This window comes from Bos javanicus, chromosome 13 (genome assembly GCF_032452875.1).
Source record: "Bos javanicus breed banteng chromosome 13, ARS-OSU_banteng_1.0, whole genome shotgun sequence".
In the NCBI taxonomy this organism is placed as follows: Eukaryota; Metazoa; Chordata; class Mammalia; order Artiodactyla; family Bovidae; genus Bos; species Bos javanicus.
This window is the reverse complement of record NC_083880.1, coordinates 63,060,769-63,085,752: the sequence shown is the minus strand read 5'-3', so window position 1 is coordinate 63,085,752 and position 24,984 is coordinate 63,060,769. Positions and strand designations below refer to the sequence as shown.

The 24,984-nt window shown below is 43.6% G+C and overlaps 1 protein-coding gene and 1 pseudogene across 4 annotated transcripts in view; one reads left to right on the top strand and one right to left on the bottom strand.

Annotated features, from left to right (window-relative positions):
* The window catches only part of CBFA2T2 (CBFA2/RUNX1 partner transcriptional co-repressor 2), a 144,550-nt gene that overhangs the window by 467 nt on the left and 119,099 nt on the right, over window positions 1–24,984 (bottom strand). Inside the window, exons 5-11 of one of the 4 annotated variants that reach the window (XR_009740464.1) lie at window positions 24,552–24,733; window positions 23,398–23,651; window positions 19,163–19,248; window positions 17,997–18,192; window positions 14,079–14,147; window positions 10,006–10,196; window positions 176–342 (exon numbers count right to left, since the gene is read on the bottom strand). Coding sequence is in view for 3 of the 4 variants with exons in the window: in XM_061437288.1 (XP_061293272.1) it covers window positions 6,290–6,589; window positions 10,006–10,196; window positions 14,079–14,147; window positions 17,997–18,192; window positions 19,163–19,248; window positions 23,398–23,651; window positions 24,552–24,733 (1,278 nt within the window). In the remaining variant the exon portion in view is untranslated. Of the gene's footprint in view, window positions 1–175; window positions 343–1,739; window positions 6,590–10,005; window positions 10,197–14,078; window positions 14,148–17,996; window positions 18,193–19,162; window positions 19,249–23,397; window positions 23,652–24,551; window positions 24,734–24,984 lie in introns of those variants that run through there. The other 3 variants (XM_061437289.1, XM_061437288.1, XM_061437290.1) reach the window with 3 other exon arrangements.
* Window positions 796–2,677, top strand: LOC133259613 (large ribosomal subunit protein uL22-like; annotated as a pseudogene).

Below are 24,984 nucleotides of genomic sequence, written 5' to 3'. Positions count from 1 at the left end.
TGCATGAAAGATCAGTTAAGCCCCCATCTTGCCTTCTAGGGCCAAGACAATCCTTTTCCCAACCCTGAGATCTAGTAACCAACTCCTCCCTTTGCATTTCGGGGGCCCGTGAAGCTGATGGCGCCAACAAGCCTCTAGGGCGAGGCTGCTCAGTAGGAGTTCTAGGGCTACTTACTTTCCAGAAATGGATATCTGGGTGACAGGAGTGAGGCTGGGGCCAGTCGGGCCCATGGGAAATGGTCTCTGGCCAGGAAACCGGACAGCCCAAGACCTCACATGCACAGGTGTGCCTGCAGCAACCTTCATGGCTCAGCTAGTCAGGTCACCTCAGAGCCATCGGACCTGTTGGAGGCACAGCAAGCTGGTGAGCTTTCAGGGGAAGCAGTCTGGACACAGAGTCAAACACCCAAGAAATGTCCAGTTCCAGAAATCCCACTGGAAAATTACCCCAAAGAAGGAAATCATGCTTAGGAAATGTTCACTTTAGTACGTGAGGGAAAACCTGAAAGCAACCCAACTGCCCCACAGGAGGTGAGGCGTTAAGGACAACCATGGCCCTGAGGGAACTCTCTGGCAGTCTGGGGGTTAGGACTCCATGCTCACAGATGAGCACCGGGGTTCAGTCCCGGGTAGAACTCAGATCCTCCGTGAGCCGCGTGGTGTGGCCACATCAGACAAACAAAAACACGGCCTTGATTAGATCATACAACTAGTAAGCAAATAAACATGAAGGCAACAGTGAACTTATTTATGATTTAACATCAGTGTAAAAAGGAATATTCCCAAATCCAGGTATGTTAAAAAATGTTTAAGGAGCTTTTCTAGTAAGCGGCCTGAGGTGACCCCTAAAAATGGTGCGCTATTCACTTGACCCAGAAAACCCCACAAAATCATGCAAATCAAGAGGTTCAAATCTTCGTGTTCACTTTAAGAACACTCGTGAAACTGCCCAGGCCATAAAGGGTATGCATATCCGAAAAGCTACCAAGTATCTGAAGGATGTCACTTTAAAGAAGCAATGTGTGCCATTCCGTCATTACAACGGTGGAGCTGGTAGGTGTGCACAGGCCAAACAGTGGGGCTGGACGCAGGGTCGGTGACCCAAAAAGAGTGCTGAATTTTTACTGCACGTGCTCAAAAATGCAGAGTAATGCTGAACTCACGGGCTTAGATGTAGATTCTCTGGTCATTGAGCACATCCAGGTGAACAAAGCCCCCAAGATGTGGCGCAGGACTTACAGAGCTCACGGTCGGATCAACCCCTACATGAGCTCTCCCTGCCACATTGAGATGATCCTTATTGAAAAAGAACAGATTGTTCCTAAACCAGAAGAGGAGGTTGCACAGAAGAAAAAGCTATCCCAGGAGAAACTGAAGAAACAAACTCTTATGGCCCGGGAATAAATGCCGCAAAAAATAAGTGCAAATAAAAGTTAAAAAAAAAAAATGTTTAAGGAAAAGTTATTGGAAAAGAAAAAGGACCTACAGAGCCACTATCCTACTCTTCAAACGTTCTCTGGTTATTTTCCTCATTGAAAGATCACTTAATGGTGAAGGGCTGACACGGAGCTGGGAGATCTGTGTGCTGTTGTTGGCACTTGGCTTCCCACAGTTCCAGCAGCCGGAACCACCTCCTAGCAGATCGAGGAACAAGGCAGAGGGGATGTAGAAACCTGCGGGCAGGATGTCTTACACAAGTCCACGCACCACCTTCCCTCTTAATCCCATTCCAGCTTGAGTCAGAAAAGGAATATAGCCTTTTTATTGACTACTTGAAGTAGAACAAACTAAATACATATTTAACAGTTTTGGTTCATTTATACAGTACCTTAAATAAGTTATGCACAGAGTTAAGTAACAAAAGTTCCTATCAGAGTAAAATGACAAAGCACAGAAAAAAATCAACTCTACCGCATCCTGTGGGTGGTTTCACATTCATCATCCCCCTTAAAAAAACCACGCTTGGAAGCTCAGTTTTGGATTTATTTACATTATTGGCTTTCTCTGTGGATGGAGCTTTTGTAGCCTCATCAGGAACTTGGAAAGCTGTGAAAGTGGACTGAAGGCCTCTGAGCCAAACAGCACTTTCAGCCATCCGCCTAATGCTTATTGCCGCTTCTCTCTGCCAACTCCAACGCAGGCCCGGGGCTGTCCCTGCCAGCCGCCAGCCGCACATGCCCTATTTGGTATAAGCATCAATGAGTGTACACTGGGCAGTTGTGGGTCTGACCAGATGGGGTAGCAGGGGAAGCGCCATCTCTGGGGCTATGGAGGCAAAGCGGGGAGGCAAAGGCCGCCCTCAGGCCTCAACCTTCTCCTGGCTCATGATGGAAAAGGTTGCCTGCACCATCGTCTTTGGAATTGAGCACGTCAATGCACGTGGGCAAAGAGGCAGGTAGTCAACATTTTGGTTTCACAAGAACTACAGACACGCAGAGTTGGAAAGGGCCCTATTCAACAGCTTGCCCAGTAACCCCCCACCCCACCCCAGACGGAGTCCCAACAGCTGGCTGGTTGGCCCATGCTGGAACAGTCCATTTCTCTCTGGTTTTTCTTACATTTGGTTTTTCTTACTGCTACCACCCAGTTCTCTGTAAATTGATTAAGGAAAAAAAAAAATCTAAGAAATCTGGCTTAGTCTATTGTCCTGGGAGCCTGGAAATCAGTTCTGAAGAAAGCCTCGAAGATGAGTTCTATTTTAAATGATTTACTCAATCCATAATCTCATCTACAGTTTCCAGGACAAACAGCCATGTGGTCATTATTCATGCTTTCATCCTGAAGAACTCATGACCACACAATTTTAATTGTGTTGTTGGAACTTCAAGCCCACTTGCTGAGATCTCTTCTGGAACTGCCCACAAGGTCTGCCCTTTGCAAGCAGGTGACAGACAGCACTGGGGATCCATCTGACTTTGGGACAAGGCTGTACAAAGTGAAGTGTAGATTTTCTGTCTAGAAGCTGAAGATGCTCACGTTGACACCAACAAGTGAGGAGCTCCAGGTGGAGCCACTGGTCCAGATGTGCAAAAGTCATCTACACGGCAGAGGGCCCGCAGCAGCCAGCGCCAGGCATGGACCTTTGCCAGGGTGATGGGTCTTGTTTCCAGACTAAAATCCACTGAGACACACACAGGACTCAGCACTGTCCAAGAGAAGGTGCATTTGCTCTGTGACCTCAGGGTGGCATGACTGAGCCCCATCCTGAGAGCTGCAAGGATGCCCCCAGGGGAAGCTCTCACATTCAGGAGGAGGGCTGCTCACTTCCGAGCAGGTGGAATGAACCTGAGTCTGTTTTCACCACTGGGTGGAGCAGGCAGTGGGGGCCCAGAGGATGATTGAAGCTCTGAGGATCCGGCCCTAAAGCTTCCCTCAGAACATTTAAAACAGCTCCCATGCTGGCTACTTCCGGTCTTCTCTGGCTCCTGCAGCCATTCCTCACTAGGCAGAGGAGAGTGATGTGCCACCGCTTGTCACACTTGCCTTTGATCCCTAGGATAACACGAAGAGCCCAGGACCACTTGGGCAAGACCTTCAGGACCACCACTATGTCTTGTCTTTGCCCCCTTAAACTATAAAGGTTGGTCATCTAAGCAGTCTGATTACAGTAAGATACTTTAAGTCTAACTAGATGAAAGGGGGAGCCTGAATTTGCACCATCAATATGGTTATCAGCAGACACGGAAAACAAGTGGGGAACCTGGACTCAGCCCTGGCCCTCCAGTCCCCTCACTGCATTCCAAGACAGTGTCCCTTCTCCTCCCAACTCCAACCAGAGCTGAGACTTTCAGAAGAGAGGCAGCTGGAGAAAGGGATTCTTCACATATAAATAGGAAGTTCTGGACAGATGCCCTAGCAACCGACATGTGAAACTGACCAAAATGAATACAGCACCAGGCCTGAGATCTGAACCACAATGTGGAACACTGCGGAAATCTTTAGCTTGGCCTCTGGGTGGCATGTGAGCTGTTCTAAAGCAGTTTAGAACAGCATTACAGAAATTCTGAAAATAAAGCTGTCGTTGGATCCACAGTCCACAAAAGTCAGCTAGGACCTACCTGCACACTAAACCTAAACCACAGCTGTAGAGACTGACATCCAGTCTGACAAACAGTATTCGGTTGGCTTTGGCTCTTTATTCCAACCCGAAAAAACCTGAGCTACCCTGGCTCAGCCACTGAAGACTTACAGGACACACCTAGGTGTTCATCTAACCTGCTGACGAAAAAGGGAGCTGAGGTCAGACCCAGTGGACACTGTGAGACACCCTCTTGCTGCCACCAGATTTATAGGCTCAGTGACCGCCTCTCATGGGACATCTCTTCTCAGGGAAATGCAGGCAACTCCTGTCTGAGGTTCTGATTTCATCTGTTAGGCAGGATACCTCGACTGCTGCAACTAAAGGAAAGCTGAACAATAAAGCAACTATTCTGTTATTCTTTCTCTGGGTATACCTTACTTTACACAGCAGAAGTCTGGGTATTTTAATGGTGCCTCATACTGAGTTTAAGACAGAAAATCCTTGAGTAAGATAAATTAGGGACTTACCGTTTTTATTTATTTATTTACTTGGCTGCTCTGGGTCTTAGTTGTAGCTTGTGGGATCTAGTTCCCTGACCGGGGATTGAACCCTGGCTCTCTGCATTGGGAGCACAGAAGCATAGCCACTAGACCACTAGGGAGGTCCTGGGACTTAGTGTTTAAAGTAAGACATACCTGTACGTAAGGATAACGGTACCTATGCTGATACCTTACTGGGAGCCTTCGATTCACTCTGGGCAATGTGCAGAAAATGGCCATCTAAAGTTGAGCTTTCAAGGGTCGGCAGGAGCAGGGCCAACCAACTCATTCCTTGGTGCAAGTGGGTGCTAAAGGCTTGGAGTTGGACAGGGGGAGGGTCAGGGTCCTTGGGCTCCCAATAAAACTTGAATGGCAAGGAAGAACGTGTGTGGCAATTCCTAACATTTTAAAGGGAGTACAGGTGGTGTCATGTTTGGAGAATCAGGTAAGCAGCTGGAAAAACTCCCTGAAGACAGGAAGAAAAATTGGTCAGGCTCTCACAAATGGTTGTCACATTTCAGGAAACTTTTCTTAGCTCAAAGAGGGTAGGTATCAACAGAATTAGAGAAGGGAAACAGGATTGTATGCCCAATAATAAACTGACATAGGACACATAATGACAAAGTCTGAAGAATTCTTTCAGGTCCAAAAGGTTCGCTCAGAAGTGACCAGGCCTTGACTGGTGAGGCAAGTCATAGCCACACCACATCACATCCTATGGGTCAACTATGGCTTCAGAGGCGCCAGACAGAGACCACGGGAAGAAGATCCACCCAGTGATCTGGACATGCGTGGTCTGAGAATAAAAGGACAGGGAACAAGACGACTGTGCAAAGAGCCAAGTGGTGACAAAAGTTTCTGCATTTCCAACAGATGATCCATTCAATAATGTGATGACACTAGTTTGGCCAACATGCTCAGAGAGAAGAGACAATCCATAATTGAGTCTCATTCTCCCTCAGACCAATCCATGCGCTGAAAACTATTTTCTGCATAAGCAAAATTAAAAAAGAGAGAGAGAAAAAAAATGGGTCCCAAACTAAAACAGCCAGCCAGGCTGGACAATCTTGTCCAACATGATCTGTGATGCTTGGTGGAAGTTTTATTTTTTATTATGGGTGTTTTTACTGAAATGGTGACTTCTTCCTGTGGTTTCTGAAAATCTTACGTCTGAACGGCAGGGCCAACGAGGGTGTCCTGAGTGCTGCTTTCTGCGTGCCCAAGTCCCCAGGGACTAATCAGTGGCACCTGCTGAGGGTGGAAATGGGCTCAGGGAACTGTTCAGGGGCAAGAGGAGCCACTCCCTGTGGAAGAGAGCCCTCCTTCCCAGCTTGCTGTCAGTCTCTAGGCCTCTGTTGCGGGAGGACGTTGGAGCAGCAGACGGTGAAGGGGTGAGCTGCTTCCAGCCTGACTGGGCACACCTGACAGTCGGCTTGCTCACAAGGCAGGGAGGAGCTGGCGGTCTACATGGAAAAGTGGCTGGCCGTGCCAGCTTTAGCTGGGAGAAGAACAAGCTTGGAAGCTATGGAGGAGTCAGGTCCAGCCAGCGGCCATGCACACACAGGTGGGAAATGGACAAGTGTGTGGACAGGCTGGGGCTTCAAGTCTGCCTGCCTCCACTTCTCTTCTGGATGATGACCCAACAGCGACTGGCACTGCTTCACATAGCCAGCCTTCCGTGTGGAGTTCTGTCATGCTCTGAGATTGCCGGGGGAAGTGAGTCTGGGGCTCAGAGTCCGTTGGTGTCGATGGCTGTCACAGACGCTGGTGTGGAGGAGCGTGAGGTGGTTGCCGAGGTCTTGTCCAGGGCTGGACTGGGGACGCTGCAGTCGGCGGACCGGGCTGAGGAGCCCCTCCCTCCAGGAAGCAGGGGCCGGCTTTGGCTGTGGGGACTCTGGCCGTGCAGGTTCTGGCCACAGAGGCGGTGGTGCCGCTCCCAATCCTTATGCTGGCAGAAAGAGCCGCAGTATCGTGCGATGTTGCAGCCACTGCAGGTTTCACTGGCTTTGCGGCCACAGTTCCAGCAGTTCTGCAAGACACAGGCATCGGTCAGCTGCTGGGATCCTGGGGGGCACACCTGTCATCACGTGCCAGCTCCTCTGCAGGAGAGGCGGCGGGGCCGTGTGGGGAGGGTGTGGGCTCTGGAGCTGCGCACACCTGTGCCTGTGCTGCCTGCCCTGCTGCTGCTGCTGCTGTTTACTTCTTCTGTGTTACAGGAAGACCACCTGCCCTGGGCTGCGGGGACAGCGACATGAGGGGATGTGAAGACATGTGCACACAGCACTGTAGGGCAGGAGCAAGTCCTGCTGAAGGCAACAACTCCTCGTTTTGACTCATATTTTAATCCTCAATGACCAAACCAAACCAGGCTCCCACATCATAGCTGGCTATTCCAAGACCACAAATGTGCTTGGACAGTTTTCCTTCTTACCCTTTGCAATGCAGAAATGATCTTGACTGTGTTCACTGACAACACCTGAAATCTTTAAAAAAAAAAGGTCACCTGCGTGGGTACTAGGCTGGGTGACCATGAGTGTGGGAAGCTGTGCTACTCGCTGTGCCCATTTTCCGTTCAGTGATACATCCCATCAGAGGTGGGCTGGGGATCATGGGACTACTTCCGGTCTGTTTACAGGAGCCCCTGTAATACCTCAGAACCTAAGGCCCCAGGTCTATGTCAGGGAGTTTTCTTCCTATATTTTGCTCCCACACCTGCCCCTGGGTACTCTCCTCCCTGACACACGAGTGTTTTACACCGAAGGTCTCCACGACCCACTTATGGATCTGATCAGCCAGCTGCGCCCTCCCCTGCAGGCTCTGCAGGATGGCAGAAGCCAATTATGAGGCCTGGCCTGATGATCAAGGAAGATGCTGTCTCTTCCTCAAGTGTAAAAACAACTAACAAACAACAACAACAACAACAAACAAATGATAAGAGCAAACAAGGACCTTGAGGTCCCCCACCTCTTGCACTGTATAGATAGACAGGACACTGAGGGCCAGTGGGCAGGACTTGTCTGAGCTTGTAAAATGATCACGTGGCTATGCAAAGCCTGGGACCTGGGCCTCCTGGCTCTACTATTCTCAAGGGACACACTTAGTTTCAAAGAGCAACAGAAAGGACTGAAGATCCCTTCCAACACCACAGGCTTCTCAGGAAATACACTCCAGGGACTTTCCCAACCTTGCTAACACCAACACTGGAGAACCAGAATCAGGGACAGAAGTCATTCTTAGGATCTTCACAGATTCTTAAGCAAGCTGTATTCCTGAAAATTTCACACTCTGGTAGGTTGACTCCAGACAATGCTTTGGTCAAACAGTATTGTTTGTGGGGAATGTGTTTCATGGAGCTGCTGTGGAAACATAGGCCTCTACTTCCTCTGTCCAAGTCTGCAAGAACATCTCAAACTGGGCCAGAGGATTAAAGCAATGGTGCTTTCACCTTGACCACCACTGAGAAGCCAGGGTGAAAAGGACAATTTGCATTCCCTGTCTCTGTGGCTTTGCCCTGACTTTACCAAAAGGCTTTGCCAAGAAACATGATGAAAGGTTTACTGTGGTCATCACCCTTCAAATCAGCATTCCTCAAAGATGGAGCAAAGTACATGGCCAAACAGGCCTTATAATTTATGGGGGAAGGTTATAAATCTTCTGAGTTACTGGCCAGGGAAGTCAGAGATGGTATTCCAGGATATCCTTTGACAAGCAGGGGCCATCAGTTTATGTCAGTTACTACTCCACGTGTAGCCTGGGGAACACCTGTATCAGAATGACCCAGAGCCCATCCCAAAGTTTCCTGACCTTATTTCAAACCTGGCTCCAAGGAGAAATGATTCTTATCTTACACTCAACTGCTAGCCCATCACGTTTGCCAGGAAATCTAGGCTGGGGACAGAAGGGGACCTCTACCTGAGATGTCATTCCAAGGGAGATGCTTGGGTCTGGCCTCAGAGGAGGCAGCTGCTCTGCAAGAGTAGGAGCTGCCACACCGATGGTGTTAACAACGTTAATAAAATCCTTTCTGTCTGAACAGTGCACTGCAGTTTAAAAACACTTCCACAACTGTGATCTAATTGTATCTTCCTTAAAAAGTATGAGCCCAGCAGGATAGGGGCTGCTACCCACCCACTATACAGAGAGGGAGCTGACCCCTGAAGGGAACGCTGCTAGTGTGAGGGGAACTGGGACGAGTGCTCAGGGCTCCTGGGCTCCTTCTGCTCTACCGAACTACCTCTCACAGGATGAACGAAAAACTCCAGGGGTTACCTCTAGATATCAAGCAGAACTTTCTGAGTGAACTGGAGGAAACCAGCCCTCTTGGTCCAACATAAACTCACTCAGAGCATACGCCCTGCTATCCTGCCTTGTTTTGGAAGGAAAGTTTGCAGGGATGGATGCCAATGTGTGCCTCACCTGCAAGTCACTTTGTGCCCTGAATATAGATATTGATATGGGTGGCTATAATGAATCCAATACACAACAGAAACAAATAGGAGAGGAGAAGGGAAAGGGGAGAGTCAGAGGAACTACTTTCTTCCAATTCAGCTGGAAAGGCTGCAACAGGACTTGCCCACATCCTTTCTCAACGGCCACATGATAGGCATGTTCATCTTCACATCATCATGCTTAACACTGTTCTTTGAAAAAGATTTAAGGAGGATGAGACAATAAAATTTCTGTCGTTTAAAAAACAAACCACCACCAACAAAAAAGCTCAGTTCTTTATAACCTTAGGAATATCCCAGAGAGTACATGGGGTTTACCTACTTATAGAAACAGGCTTGTTTCAGGACTTAAAAGTTTGCCTTAAACCTGAAAAGTAACTGAAATCAAAGTTACAGAAAAATTTCATTACATTTGAAAGGGCTGTTAGGATGTTTCTGTCATGTGCCTTTTAATTATTTTTTTCCTCATAGTAGTACAAAGCACCACCATGTCCCAGGGCAGTCAGGCAGGCCTTCCGGATCTATCCCCTCAATCCATGAAATAACTAGCCTCTTTGTAAACAGACTGGATACTGCAGGACCCTGCACTGCCTTTCTCTGGCTTCAGTGATGTGGGATTAGGTCAGTTAAATTCCCAAAATCACAGTTTCCTCACTGGTAAAGCCGGATTCCAACAACACCCACATCCCCCTGTGAGGATCACAGAGACCACACACACGCTGAGCTCTGTGTGTGGCACCACTCAGGCAGTGGTGGTCACTGTTGTCACGTAGTTCCCCAAACTTGAGAGAGACTTCTCAAGAGAGACTTCTCGTAACTTAAACCCATATAATGAGCCACTATGTAAGAATATAATAATTGAGAAACAAACCTCTCTGAAACTGAATAAAAATTATAATTCTCTAGTTCAAGAGAGGACTGTTGGCTCTTACTGCCCAGCACCTGAGAGGAAAGCAGTGGGCTTGGTCCCCTCAGCCCCAGCCCCCAGCGCTCTGACCTCTGTTGACTCTTCCTGCTCGTTTATGACGAGAAAGGCGTCCTCTGCAGCCTGCCGCTTGACGTCTGCTATTGTCTGCTCCATTCGAGCTCTCTCGGTTGCAATCACTTCAAAGGCTTTTTGCTCTGCCTCAGCAACAGCTTTCTGTACTTCTGACATGGCCTGAATTTTCACCTTATTCACAGCTTCTTCTGGAAGAAAGTGACAGTAAAATCAACTGGCCGAGAAATCTCTCCCCTCCTACTCCACATCATTTCAAAGAAGGGACAGAGGTGAAACATGATTTTTCTTCTAAAAATACTTATGACAATGGCATTCACTTTTATTTTTATCTTCACTTGTCTATTCATGCGATCATTTGTTGGGTCTGCAGACCCAATCACTTGTCAGCACTGTGCAAGGTGCTGAGGAGACCTTGGCGACTGAGATGTAACATATTTTCACAACCGTGATCAAGTGTAAGTGTGGCTGAGGGGATATGATACTTGTCATTACCAGGGACAAGAATTCCAAGGGGAAAGGTGGTCAGGTCTGTAGGTGGCAGAGGAGGATCAGGAAAATGTGTCACGGTTAAGAGGGTTGGTGGAAAGGAATCTTCTAGTCTTGCATTTCACGCTAAGGAATTTGGCCCTTCTTCTAAAGAAAATGTGAAACCCTAAAGGGATCTACACACAATGAAAAGAGTGAGGGCAGAGACACCAACTGAGAAGCTGGTCAATAATCTGGCTGATAAGTAGAGATTCTGAATGTAGGTGGGAGCAAGTAACACAGAGGAGGGGGTGAGATAGAATGAGGCTGGTGCACCTAAGGGTCTGGAGGTGAAGATGGAAGTGCTGTGCATTGAAACAGATAATGAGCAAAATGCTGGTGTGGAGGTAAGCAATTAGGCTGAGGTGCATCCAGGTACCAATCACCAGGAGGCAGTTAGGTACAGAAGACTGAACTCAGTGGAGAAATGTTGCCTGAAGATATAGTTCTGGGAAGGTTGCTAGGTGCTGTGGGCTACAAAATCCCCAGCTGCCATTACCCCAGCTGGATCCTGATCAGTTCTTCCCATCAAACCCTGCTTAGTTTACACAGGAAGTATACTCCAGGTGACATACGGTATGCACCTGAGCCTCAGTCCCGGGTCCCAGCGTGAATGATGTTCCTTCCGAGTCCACAAGACTGGACAACCGTGAAGCCTAAGGAAACTCCCTTACTGCTTGGTTCTTGCACATAGCCGAGGCTCAAAGGGGGTTCACACAGTGTTCTAGGCTGCCAACCTAGAACTTTCCATCATATTGCTCCAGCCAAGAAAAGCTTTCACCCCAAATGTCAAGGGTGATGCTGATAACTATTTTCATTTCCCATAATTCTACTTTATGTCTTGGTAATATAATATACACCTCCCCACTGCCAACTGCAAAGATTTTTCTGAAGTGCTATGTAGTTTTCCAAATTAGTTTTAATGGTAAGATAATATTCCGTGGTGCCACAGTGTAAATTCACATAATCATTCATTGACAGGTGGGCATTTCCTAGGTTGCCTTTCCCTTGCTCCAGTTCAGTTCAGTCGCTCAGCTGTGTCTGACTCTGTGACCCCATGGACTGTAGCATGCCAGGCTTCCCTGTCCATCACCAACTCCTGGAGCCTACTCAAACTCATGTTCATTGCGTCAGTGATGCCATCCAACCATCTTATCCTCTGTGGTCTCCTTCTCCTCTTGCCTTCAATCTTTCCCAACATCAGGGTCTTGATTTTCAATGAGTCAGTTCTTTGCATCAGGTGGCCAAAGCATTGGAGTTTCAGCCTCAGCATCAGTCCTTTCAATGAATATTCAGGACTGATTTCCTTTAGGATGGACTGGTTGGATCTCCTTGCAGTCCAAGGGCCTCTCAAGAGTCTTCTCCAACACCACAGTTCAGAAGCATCAATTCTTCGGCACTCAGCTTTCTTTATAGTCCAACTCTCATATCCATATGTGACTACTGGAAAAACCATAGCTTTGACTAGATGGACCGTTGTCGGAAAAGTAATGTCTCTGCTTTTTAATATGCTGTCTAGGTTGGTCACAGCTTTTCTTCCAAGGAGCAAGCGTTTTTTAATTTCATGGCTGTAGTCACCATCTGCAGTGCAGTGATTTTGGAGCCCAAAAAAGTCTCTCACTGTTTCCATTGTTTCCCCATCTATTTGCATTGAAGTGATGGGATGAGATGCCCTGATCTTTGTTTTCTGAATGTTGAGTTTTAAGCCAAGCTTTTCACTCTCTTCTTTCACTTTCATGAAGTTCTCCTTCACTTTCATCAAGTTCTCCTTCGCTTTCTGCCATAAGGGTGGTGTCATCTGCATATCTGAGGTTATTGATACTTCTCCCAGCAATCTTGATTCCAGCTTGTGCTTCATTCAGCCCAGCATTTCACATGATGTACTCTGCCTATAAGTTAAATAAGCAGGGTGACCATAAACAGCCTTGACGTACTTCTTTTCCTATTTGGAACCAGTCTGTTGTTCCATATCCAGATCTAACTGTTGCTTCTTGACCTGCATACGGATTTCACAGGAGGCAGGTCAGGTGGTCTGGTATTCCCATCTCTTGAAGAATTTTCCACAGTTTGTTGTGATCCACACAGTCAAAGGCTTTGGTGTAGCCCTTTTTTATATCACTGCTTCTTTAACAATTTGTGTCTAAATCTGGATCATTCCTTACAACCATGGATTGTAGGGAGTCATTCCATATCATTACTGTTATTTAAAAACTTATTTATTTATCTCTGGTTGCACTCGGTCTTCGCTGCTGTGCACGGGCTTTCTCCAGTTGTGGTGGGTAGGCTTTTGACTGCAGTGACTTCTCTTGCTGTGGAGCATGGGCTCAGGGGTGCGTGGGCTCCGTAGTTGCCATCTGCGGACTTAGCTGCCCCCACCGCATGTGGAACCTTCCTAGACCAGGGATCAAACACATGTCTCTTGGATTGGTAGGCCGCTTCTCAACCGCTAAACCAGTCAGTCTCCTTTTTATGATCATTTTTAAATTCGTTTTAATTCTTTTGGCTGTGCCATGCGGCATGTGCAATCTTAGTTCCCCAACCAGGGATCAAAGCTGTTCTCTCTGCACTGGAAGCTCTGAGTCTTAACCACTGGACCACCAGGGAAGTCCCTGGATCATTTCCTTCTAAAAGGAAAGAGTCAAAAGCATGCAAGTGACAAATGATTTCAAAATACCCATGTGTTCACAGGTGGTAATACTTAATAATTCATTAAGTATTATTATTCATTAATTTTTAATCATTAATCTATTAAGAATTATTTAGTGAAATTAACAGGGTCCTCTAAAATTTTGTCAATAATTAGGTGTTAAAGACTTTGGGGGCTAATTGGTCAGGGTTGCATTATCTTGTACTTTCTTGACTGTCAGTGAAAATAAACATTTTGCAATAGAGTTATCTGTATTTCTCATAACGTGATGTGTCTGTCCATTTGTTTATATTATGGTCTTAAAATTAAGTGGGTATTAATCTTTTTGTAGAAATAAATTTTTTCTTAGGGAGAAACCCCAAAACTATTAATTCACTGAGAAAGGGAGGCAAGAAGGAAAAAAAGACTAGTATTTGGATAAGGTAATAGGAGGTTAGCATAATCCCCGTCCTTCCACAACAAGCAGTTCCTACCCTCCCTTATTCTTGTAGAAAATGACACCTAGCAAGAACAGTCTTGATGAAGCTAGAGACAGTGAAGGTGAAAGGAAGAGCCGACTGAACCAAATGTGGGAATGTGAGAAGACAGTGATGAGGACAGGCAGAAATGAATTAAGCTATACTTCCAGAAATCGGGCATATAAATAGGGAAGAGTCGGTTACTTAATGCCTCCCAGTAGAAGCGGTGAAAAGGACTTGGGTGGACTGTACAGAGTCACTACAAATTCTCAACCAGCAAGGAACACAACAGGCAGTCCAGAAGTGGGGACACCTAAAGGGGGAGAAGCAGGGGCCTAGAGCTTTTTGCAGAGGGAGTTATGAGAAAATCACCTTTTCACAAATATGTACTCTACACTCAAATCAGTGAGTACATGTGACCCCTAAGCAGACAGACATACCAGTCTTTTTCCAAAACTCCACAGGTACATATCCTGTTCCCGGCCTACTGTTGAATTCCCGCTGAGAATCTACAGAGAGAGAGAGAAACAGCATAGCGCAGAACTGTCTATAATTGGCATGTTTTACTTTTGTGGAAAACTCTCATTTACCACTTAGATTCAAACATATACACTCATTTACTGGAAAAAATATTCTGACAAGAAATAAAATCAGGTTATAATAGTACACTTAAATTTTAAATGCTCACTTGCTAATCATTGGAGAAAAGCAAATTAAAACCATGAGATGTCACCTCACACCTATCAGAATGGCTATCATCAAAAAGACTACAAATAACAAATGTTGGTGAAGGTGTGAGGAAAAAGGGAATCCTTGTACACTGTTGGGGGGAATGTAAACTGGTACAGACATTATAGGAAACAGTATGGCAGTTCCTCAAAAACCTAAAAACTGCCATATGATCCAGCTACTCCATGCCTGGGTACATATCTGAAGAAAATGAATACAGTAACTCAAAAAGATATAAGCACCCCAACGTTCATAGCAGCATTATTTACAATAGCCAAGATATGGAAGCAACCTAAGTGTCCATCAACATATGAATGGATAAATATGTGGTATCTTCATGGTATTTCCAGAAGTCAACATTTTCAGCTCATTTACTAAGAAAACTGGAGTTTCAGAAGCTATTAATCAAAGGTCAGACAGAGAATGCAAGTATTTGGATCAGAAGTGCGGGACAGAAAGAACTGTGGTTCTGTAAGAGGATGCTCTAGTTCTTAGGAGAAACAGAATGAAGCACTTGAGAAAGCCAACATGGCCAACGTGAACTAATGGTGAACTGAGGCACAGGGCACATGCCTGGTCACTGTGCTGTTGCTCTCTTAGTATTTCTACGTGTTTAAAAAACTTCAAAATAAAAAATTGAGAAACAAATTATCTTTAAGCATAGGCATACAAAATTTCTTAGGAACACTAATTTGCTAATAAGCGGAGGAGGTAAAAAGTGGGATAGGGAAGATTTCCACATTCTATATGTTTCTGTACTGCTTGACATTTTTGCAACGCAGTTCATTCTTTTAAATTCCATTAAAAAAAAAAAAAGAAATGATATACCCAAGAAAGTGAAGGGGATCTAATATTACCAGATATTAAAACACATTCTGAAGCTATAATAATTAAGTTTGATATTACACTGGGAAGCTATCCTAATTGCTAAGCATGTATGCTGGTCTGGAATAAACTTAATAAGCTGTAGGACTATTTCTGCCAAGTTTCTAACTTATTTAAGCCTCAGTTTTGCCATCTGTAGATGAATCTAATGGCAGTTCCTATTATCTCCATGGGCAGGCTTGAAAACACATATAAAAGGCTTATTAGCACTGGCAGGAACACAGTAAGAGTCCATACAACTATTATTACCAAAAGTGATAACTAACATAGTCAGAAAAACTATAATACTTAAGAGTATAATATTTAAGTATTAACAAAATTATCATATGATAGTTATTTCATTTTAACAGGTAAAGGATGGGTATCAATTGATGGTAGGAAAATTTAAACTATTTGGAGAATTTAAAGTTGGATAGCTAATATGCAAACACATAAAAGTTGAATATAGATGAAATTTATTGTGCCCTGGGAAGGGATCAAGTTCAAGGAAAAACTACAAATAAAATGTTAGATTTGACCCCATATTAACTATCTCATCCATTAAACAAAACAAGATCAAGTGAACAAAACGCCTGTATCCATAACTCATTAATTTACAGCTAAGGGTATCCTGAAGGAAAAATTCCCACCTATAAAGATTTTATATATTATATCACTTACCATAAAACAAAAAATAAGCAAAAAACCTTTAGTTCAACAATAAGAATGGCTTAAAAAAATAATAGTATATTTACATGGTGGAATATTGTAGTCATTAAAATGTTGTTTATAAAATCTTCAATATGAGAAACATGTTTAATACGCAGTTATGTTTTCAAAGAAATCAACAGAAAGTTGTAATACAGAATTCTCAGATACATTCCAAAGCTCTTCAGTGTGGGATGATGAACTAGTAAATTCTTTATATGTTTCTGTATTTTCTACAATGAGCCATACAGTTTGACTGTTAAAAAACAAAAAACAAAACAACTTCATGAGGTTGCTCCAAACAAAAAGAAATGGTTCTCCACTGTGGGAGACCAGGTCCCATCTCAGCCAAATTAAATCAGAACCTCTGGAGCTGGGGCCATGGCATCGGGAGTTTTCCAAAGGTCCTTAGATGGGTTCTGAGGGGCATCCAGGATTAATGACTGAAGAGAAGTGCCTGGCCTAGAACCCACTGTTCACAGTTAAGGTCTCCCAAACCACACCAGGAGCATCACCTCTCTGTAGGTCATGTATGTACACATATATATACTTTCTGCTGTAACAATGGTAAAGTCCTTTTCAGCTGATTCTTTCAATATTGGTACACCTTGATCTTTCAGTTGCAAGCATTATTAATTGATTAAACTTTTCAGTGGGAAGGAATTTCATTCTTTTTTCAGCCCACCAGACATAATAAAAATTTCCTTCTTCCCCTCCCCCAATACTCAAATTCTGTTACATCAATAATTATAATTGAATTTGTAATTATTTCAAATTCAATCTCAAACTCTATTCCTGTGGTGTCAATACATTATAAATTCCCTTTTCTTGAAGAAATCTCCAACCAGCTTCTGGGCTATTCTAGTCTGAACTGGCTACTTTCCAGGCTATTTCAGCCTGGAAAGGCCCACTGTTGTTTGGGATCCTCCCAAGTAGCCCAGGGATTCCCTTCCTCCATGTCTTTCCACTTTATGGTTTATTTCCTGTGTTAGGACACATATGCCTAAAGGCACATCCTACCCAGATGTGGCAGATACCACAATGAAGGCATATGGGAGGTGATTCCCCCTCACCTCTAAACCGTGGGTTATCAATCTAACAATTGTTTTGTTAGAATTCTAGGTGAAACAGTCTGCTCACAGGTGGCCCCTCATTTAGCCATGCCTTTGGACAGGACACTTTTTCAGCCACTAGGTGAATGCAAGGGAACATTTTTGGAGGAATAGATTCAGGTGGTATCCTGGATATATCCTGGATTGAGAGCTCAACAATTTTCATCTCTACTGCTTCAGGAGTATGGGAAAAGGCAGGAAGGGACGACCCAGCTTGGTACAGTAAAACTACTTGGTTTTTTGTCCAGGCAGAGGTTGATAAATGGTATTTTTCTAGACAGGGAATGGGGAAAAGCAGACGGAAGCTGAGGTGAATATCTTGAGGGCTACTATAAGGAATGAATGAATGTGATATACATGAGATGTCCCAAATACATTCAGCTAGTAAGTATTCTTGCCTGGAAAATCCCATGGGTGGAGGACCCTGGTAGGCTGCAGTCCATGGGGTCGCGAAGGGTCGGACACGACTGAGCGACTTCACTCTCACTTTTCACTTTCATGCTTTGGAGAAGGAAATGGCAACCCACTCCAGTGTTCTTGCCTGGAGAATCCCAGGGACGGGAGCCTGGTGGGCTGCCGTCTATGGTGTCGCACAGTCAGACACGACTGAAGCGACTTAGCAGCAGGCTTAATTTAACGTTCAAACACTCTCTGAACATCACCCCATACTTATATACAGTATAGAGTTGAAAACAGAATAAAACAGAATAAAATCATTCTATGTGGGGAAGACAACATTTCTTGAACATATCAGATACTGACCAAGTTCGTGACATATTTTGTGATTTACTGTTCATGATTCCCAAGGTCTTTATAATTCCACAATCAAGTACCATCTTCCTTTTAAAGAAAAATATAAAAAGCCTCAAATATAAAAAATAGCAACAAGAACAAAAGATACATATAAAAAGCCTCCCTTGCCAACTAAAAAGACTCTCCCCTTACCATTGCTGAGAGAATCTGCGCTCCCAGGACTGTGCTGCCTGGAGACCAACTCACTCCCTGTTTTCCTCATCTCTGTGTTTTCGTTGAATCGTCTTTTCCAGTAGTTGAGTTCTTCACGGTCAGATTCTTGACAGCGCCGCAGGACTGCCATGGAGCGCCTTGTTTTCTCTACCATTTCCATAATGCAGTTGAGGGCCTGAGCCAGGCAGGAGGTCAGGTGGAGCCACAGAAGAAGGACATCCAGACAATCAACATTGAATATCGAGGAGAGGTAAACAAAATACACAGAGTAAAGGCTTGAGAATCTTACAGATTTAGCAACAGAGTTTACATGGAAAGCCTATCTTACTGTTTCTCTCTAAATATATACACATACTTTTCTTTTTTTTAAGATTTCAAACTAGTATTTTTTGGATTCTTCATGGTTGAAGCAGCCAGTCTCATTATAATATGATTCTTCAGAGGATGGTGAAAGCACAGTATAATCTTTGCCCAGAGCAGCTTTATGTAAGAAAGCAATCAGAGAAATTAGGTTCAGAGACAACATCACTCAGAAAGGAGAAGCTACTGTATGTATATTTTAAGGAACTATTACATCCTCTCTTCACTTTTAAGTGAGAGGGGAAACTCTCTTTTCCAGTGGAGCAGAAAATTTAGGTTTACATTCTGTGCCAGTGTACTAATTCTCATTTGTATTTAGAAAAGCTCCATTTACTATACCAGGCCCTGTGACAAGCACCTTGTATATCATTCTAACTCCCCTGTAAATTTAAACATAGCATTAGTTTTTTTAATATATAAAAATTAAGCCTAAAAATGGTAATGGGCAAGTTCCTTCACCATTTTTAGACTTAATTTTTCTATCTTCCTACCATTGCCAAGGTAGGATGTGGCAAAGCTGGGACCTAACACTCATAAACCTATATTTTTTACCATTATACTACAGAGTTTCACTTGATTATGACCTAAAATGAAAACCCACCACAAAGATTTGGGACTTATTCTTCACACTTTAGCTTGGGGAGTAGGAGATAAATCAGCTACTATTGCAAAGACATTGGAGCTCTGGTTAAGTTCACTTCAAGCATATACACTCTTACTCTCAGTAATATTTAGGATGAAAAGTAGTAAGTAGTTAGGAAAATTATACACTGTAGAATTCTTACATGATCAAGATGTTTCCATTCATCAGCCCATTCCCTTTCTGTCAAACGGTGGTCTACCAACTCATCTTGATAGCCTCCATTTAGACCTATTAGAAATTAAATTAGAAGATACAGGGAAGAATACAGTAAACAGAATTCTACCAAGTAAATACATTGATTCATACTAGCTATGAGCACACTGTTAAGGCAAATGATTCACAATGACTTAAAACCACAAAATGACATAAAACCAACAAGAAATCACTATGCAGAGTATATTAAAAACTCCTACAAATCAATTATGAAGGACAAGTAGGCCAAAAGAAAAGTAGGTAAAAGAAAGAAATGGTACGTCCCAGACAAAAAAAGCAGAGATGACTTAAAACCACAAAATGACATAAAACCAACAAGAAATCACTACACAGAGTGTATTAAAAACTCCTACAAATCAATTATGAAGGACAAGTAGGCCAGAAGAAAAGTAGTTAAAAGAAATAAATGGTTACGTCCCAGACAAAAAAAGCAGAGATGATTTATAAACATATGAAAAGATATTCAAACAGTAGTAGTCACATAGTGTAAATAAAATGTTCACGAAGATAATGTGACATCTCTATTGGAAAAATTGTCATCCATACTAAGTACTGGCAAGGTTGCGGCACAATACACTTAGTCGCCATGAACAGAGTTGGTGCTGTACCAAGTATTATTTGTCGCATGGTTTTGCAAGAATGCCATGACTGTGTGAATCAAGGGTATACTGAATTATCCACTATTTTGAAAAATCATGTCATCTATGTCACCACTACTCCTGGTCTCTGAATCATCAATGTAGCACAACTGTGTGCATGCTAAGTCACTTCACGTGTGCCCAACACTTTGTGACCTGTCATCAGTCTGAATTTACAGGCGTTGTGTTCATAGTGAATCTGCATTTGTGCAACCATCTGCTGACTTCATCATATCTTTCTGTGAAGTCATGCCTGAGCACTAACATATTATAAAATACTCTGTTACATATTAATATCCTACTTTAGAATACTGATCCTAAAATTATGGCACTAAGGCAGGCTATGTAGTAGTAGTGGTGCAGTTGTGTCTGTCTCTTGCTACCCCATGGACTGTAGCCTGCTAGGCTCCTCTGTCCATAGGATAGTATCCATAAATTTTATTTTAGGAGAATAAATTAGGGGAGTGTTACAGTTTATTTGTTTAAAAATGAGGGGTGGGAAATGATTAGGTACGAACTATTTTATTATGGCATATGTTTTCAAAAGAGGACTGGAGAAAATTACAGAGTCTGCCACAGGACTGGAAAAGGTCAGTTTTCATTCCAATCCCAAAGAAAGGCAATGCCAAAGAATGCTCAAACTACCGCACAATTGCACTCATCTCACACGCTAGTAAAGTAATGCTCAAAATTCTCCAAGCCAGGCTTCAGCAATATGTGAACCGTGAACTTCCTGATGTTCAAGCTGGTTTTAGAAAAGGCAGAGGAACCAGAGATCAAATTGCCAAGAACCGCTGGATCATGGAAAAAGCAAGAGAGTTCCAGAAAAGCATCTATTTCTGCTTTATTGACTATGCCAAAGCCTTTGACTGTGTGGATCACAATAAACTGTGGAAAATTCTGAAAGAGATGGGAATACCAGATCACCTGATCTGCCTCTTGAGAAATTTGTATGCAGGTCAGGAAGCAACAGTTAGAACTGGACATGGACCAACAGCCTGGTTCCAAATAGGAAAAGGAGTACGTCAAGGCTGTATATTGTCACCCTGTTTGTTTAAATTATATGCAGAGTACATCATGAGAAACGCTGGACTGGAAGAAACACAAGCTGGAATCAAGATTGCCGGGAGAAATATCAATGACCTCAGATATGCAGATGACACCACCCTTATGGCAGAAAGTGAAGAGGAACTCAAAAGCCTCTTGATGAAAGTGAAAGTGGAGAGTGAAAAAGCTGGCTTAAAGCTCAACATTCAGAAAACGAAGATCATGGCATCCGGTCCCATCACTTCATGGGAAATAGATGGGGAAACAGTGGAAACAGTGTCAGACTTTATTTTTCTGGGCTCCAAAATCACTACAGATGGTGACTGCAGCCATGAAATGAAAAGACGCTTACTCCTTGGAAGGAAAGTTATGACCAACCTAGATAGCATATTCAAAAGCAGAGACATTACTTTGCCAACAAAGGTTCGTCTAGTCAAGGCTATGGTTTTTCCTGTGGTCACGTATGGATGTGAGAGTTGGACTGTGAAGAAGGCTGAGCGCCGGAGAATTGATGCTTTTGAACTGTGGTGTTGGAGAAGACTCTTGAGAGTCCCTTGGACTGCAAGGAGATCCAACCAGTCCATTCTGAAGGAGATCAGCCCTGGGATTTCTTTGGAAGGAATGATGCTAAAGCTGAAACTCCAGTACTTTGGCCACCTCATGCGAAGAGTTGACTCATTGGAAAAGACTCTGATGCTGGGAGGGATTGGGGGCAAGAGGAGAAGGGGACGACAGAGGATGAGATGGCTGGATGGCATCACTGACTCGATGGACGTGAGTCTCAGTGAACTCCGGGAGTTGGTGATGGACAGGGAGGCCTGGCATGCTGTGATTCATGGGGTTGCAAAGAGTTGGACACAACTGAGCGACTGATCTGATATCCAGATTGGAAGACAAATGGCTGATTGTAAAACAGAACCATCAAGGTAGAGGATTAAAAGATCTTTCGAGCAGAACACTTCAAGATGAAAAAAAAAAACCTCTTTCTAAAACTGGTAGAAATATAAGGAAAACCTGACCAAAATGCACTTATAGCTAGTTTGTGGCATACTTCTCTCTAATGGATTCAAATGGCAAAAAAACTTGTATGAATATAGAAGAAATCAATAGGAAGTCTCATTTTTAACAAAATGAAACATACAGAACAGCTGCAAAGGGAGGCATCATAGCATACTGGGAATATAGCCAAGCTCTCAGCATCAGACAACTGGGGTCAGAATCTTGTTTTTGCCACTTTCTAGCTATGTGATTCTGGCCACAGTTCTGTCTATTTTCATGTATAAAAAGATGTAAACTCCATGGAGCCCCATGTGTGAGGATTAACTGAGACAACCGACATATACCACAATCTAAGTACTTAAGACTCAGTAAATGTTGGCGGCTGAGAACATCACTGCTGTCACGGCCCTCACCATTCAGCTACCACTGCATGAAGCCAGAGCCCTACTGTGGTTCAAGTCTCTGAAAGATGACAGTGAGTCTAAGTCAGAGGGGGACAGGCAAATGTTTCGCAACTTTTTACTCCACAGGGCAACCTACAAATGGAAATGTATGGGCAATCCTGGAAGCTAGTAGCCCTCTGGTTCTCTGCTCTGACACACCTCAGCAGAACAACTGCAAAGAACCTTCTGCAGTAAAGTTACATGAGTACATGACAAAGAGGTTTGTTCAAAACTGATCTCACTCTGCATTTTCTGAGTCTCTTGTAAATGTTATCATACTTTCATAATTGAAAAAAAAATTTAATTAAAAAAAAAAAAAAACCAAAACTGATCTCAGGTGAGGTTTGCTAGGGGACTTTTTGTTTTTTTCTTAAATTTAATGGTTGCTGAGGACGCATATGCCAGGCATTCCTGGCACATGACAATGACCCAGCACAGGGGGTGGTTTTCTCTCCATTTTAGAAATGAGTAAGCCGAGGCACAGAAAGCCTATGCAACTTGCATCAGATCACACAGCTAGTTATAATGCAGAATCAAGATTTAATTTCAGGTATGCCTCACCTCTGACCTAAATGTCTCTGTACCTTTCACCACGTTTTACATCTTTGTTGTTTAACTTCTAAAACATTTCACTCTGTAATAAACTCAGACTTACAGAAATGTTGCAAGAGTAAAGAATTCTCATATACCCTTCACCCAGATTTCCTAAATGTAATTTTATCTCACTTTGCCATTCTCCATTTCCCTTCTGAAATGTATCAGAATAAATAATACCCCTTTATTTTTAAGTGCTTTTCACTGTGTATTTCCTAAAATATGTTTAGCCCACTTCCACCCTATAATGATAATAGAAACAAAGTATGAATTGAGATAAATTTCAAATGAGAATACTGTAATTCTAACATTCTTTTCATGTATGATATTGTTTTATCAGTGGGAAAAAAAGCAATGATGATAGTATTTTATCACTAAGAAGGAAAGAAAACCACGAATTCAATCTGAATTTAAATCATTATCGTGCTGTTTATGCCACTTACTAAGATTGTGGTGTCTATCACGAACTTCTCGATGTTCTATCATCTTGCTGGGCTCACGATATAGGTGGGAAGTTGCGATATCTTCTAAGGTGTAGTGCTGAAGAGGCGGAGGAGTAGGATGGAACTGGCCCCCAGGATTCATGAGGGGCACAGTGAGGGCAGGACTGTGCCGGGGAGCAGGGCTAATGGTACACACTCTCTTGGCAGGAGGCTCAGGAGCAATTGCGTCTCTTTCAAAACTGCTCTCTTCCCGCCTGTAGAAGAACGGGCAAGTACACGTCTGAGCCTGTCAGCGAGTGTTGGTGCAAACATTTCCTAGGCACCTACTGTGTGCTATGTATCGTGCATTTTCACAAACAGGAAGATGTTAAGAACAGTGTGAGATGAGGCATGAACTGAAATGTCTTCAGGGGCCAGGCAGATAAAGGCAACCACTGATTTATCCCAGCATAAGAGGAGAGGTCAAACCCATCCACACCAAGCAGAAACGTCTCAACCTCATGAAGCAAAGGAGAAATTAAGGAGATGACACATTTTCTTACTTGACAGGACTATCGAAGATTATGGGTTCAACTATGTTTAGAAATGCTGTTCAATGTCAAATTTGCTACTGTGGAGGTCAGTATTGGAAAGAGTCAATTCTCCACATAGGAGGGAAAAAGCTCACATAATTAATATACTTGTGATTTGGTAGGATTTTTAGTCATTTGCTTCAATTGTAGCAAATTTTCCACTGTTATTAAAATGTTGCTTCCTCAACAAACCATAGAAAATAGTGTTAGATACTCATACATAAATTTCCAGGATAAATTAAATTAATATAATTTCAATTTTCAAAGTAAAGTGATTACACGTTTATAAGACTTTACATCAGAAAAAAATGCCTTAAACAAGATTATATTTTCTATGGTTTTGGAGCAGTGGACACACAGAATACTTGAGAGCAGAATTTATCAGCAGGGGTGTACAGAGTCATTTGAAGAGTTGAAAAGCATTCTGCTGCCTGATGCTGTGACAAAGCAAAACTAGCCTTAGAAATTCTGAGTCCATACCTATATATAACCACAGTCATCCAGTTCTTTTTCTTTCACAAGAAAGGGAAAGCTCAGAGCCGTTCCAGAAAATCAAGGACAAAGCAGCTCTTCTCGGCTTACCTTTCTGGACTGGGCCTTTTTCCATTTCCATGCACTTCCATGAGCAGCTCAGAAGAGTCAGCAGGAGATGCAATACTTGTGTTGAGCAGAAGGTGTTCGTGCTGAGCCAGGTACTGGGATGGGGTCTGCTTGGCGGCCCGAGCACAGTGCAGCAGTTCTCGCTGCAGCAGAGGCAGGTTGGCCTTGAAAAGAAGAGGCAGGGGCTGGAAGGCAGTTTTCCCAGTGTTGGGCCCTACACATAGGCCTCTGCACCTCCAAAGGCTTTCACAAACAGGATGACACAAAACAAAAGCCCTTCTCTCCTTGTTAGTCCAATTTTCATATGACACCCATCATACTGAGCTTAAATTATTAACTTGTCTACTGTCCCCACAAGATCTAAATCCCTTTAAGCAAGAAACTGTGCTTTATTTATCTTTGTGGCCCCAGTACA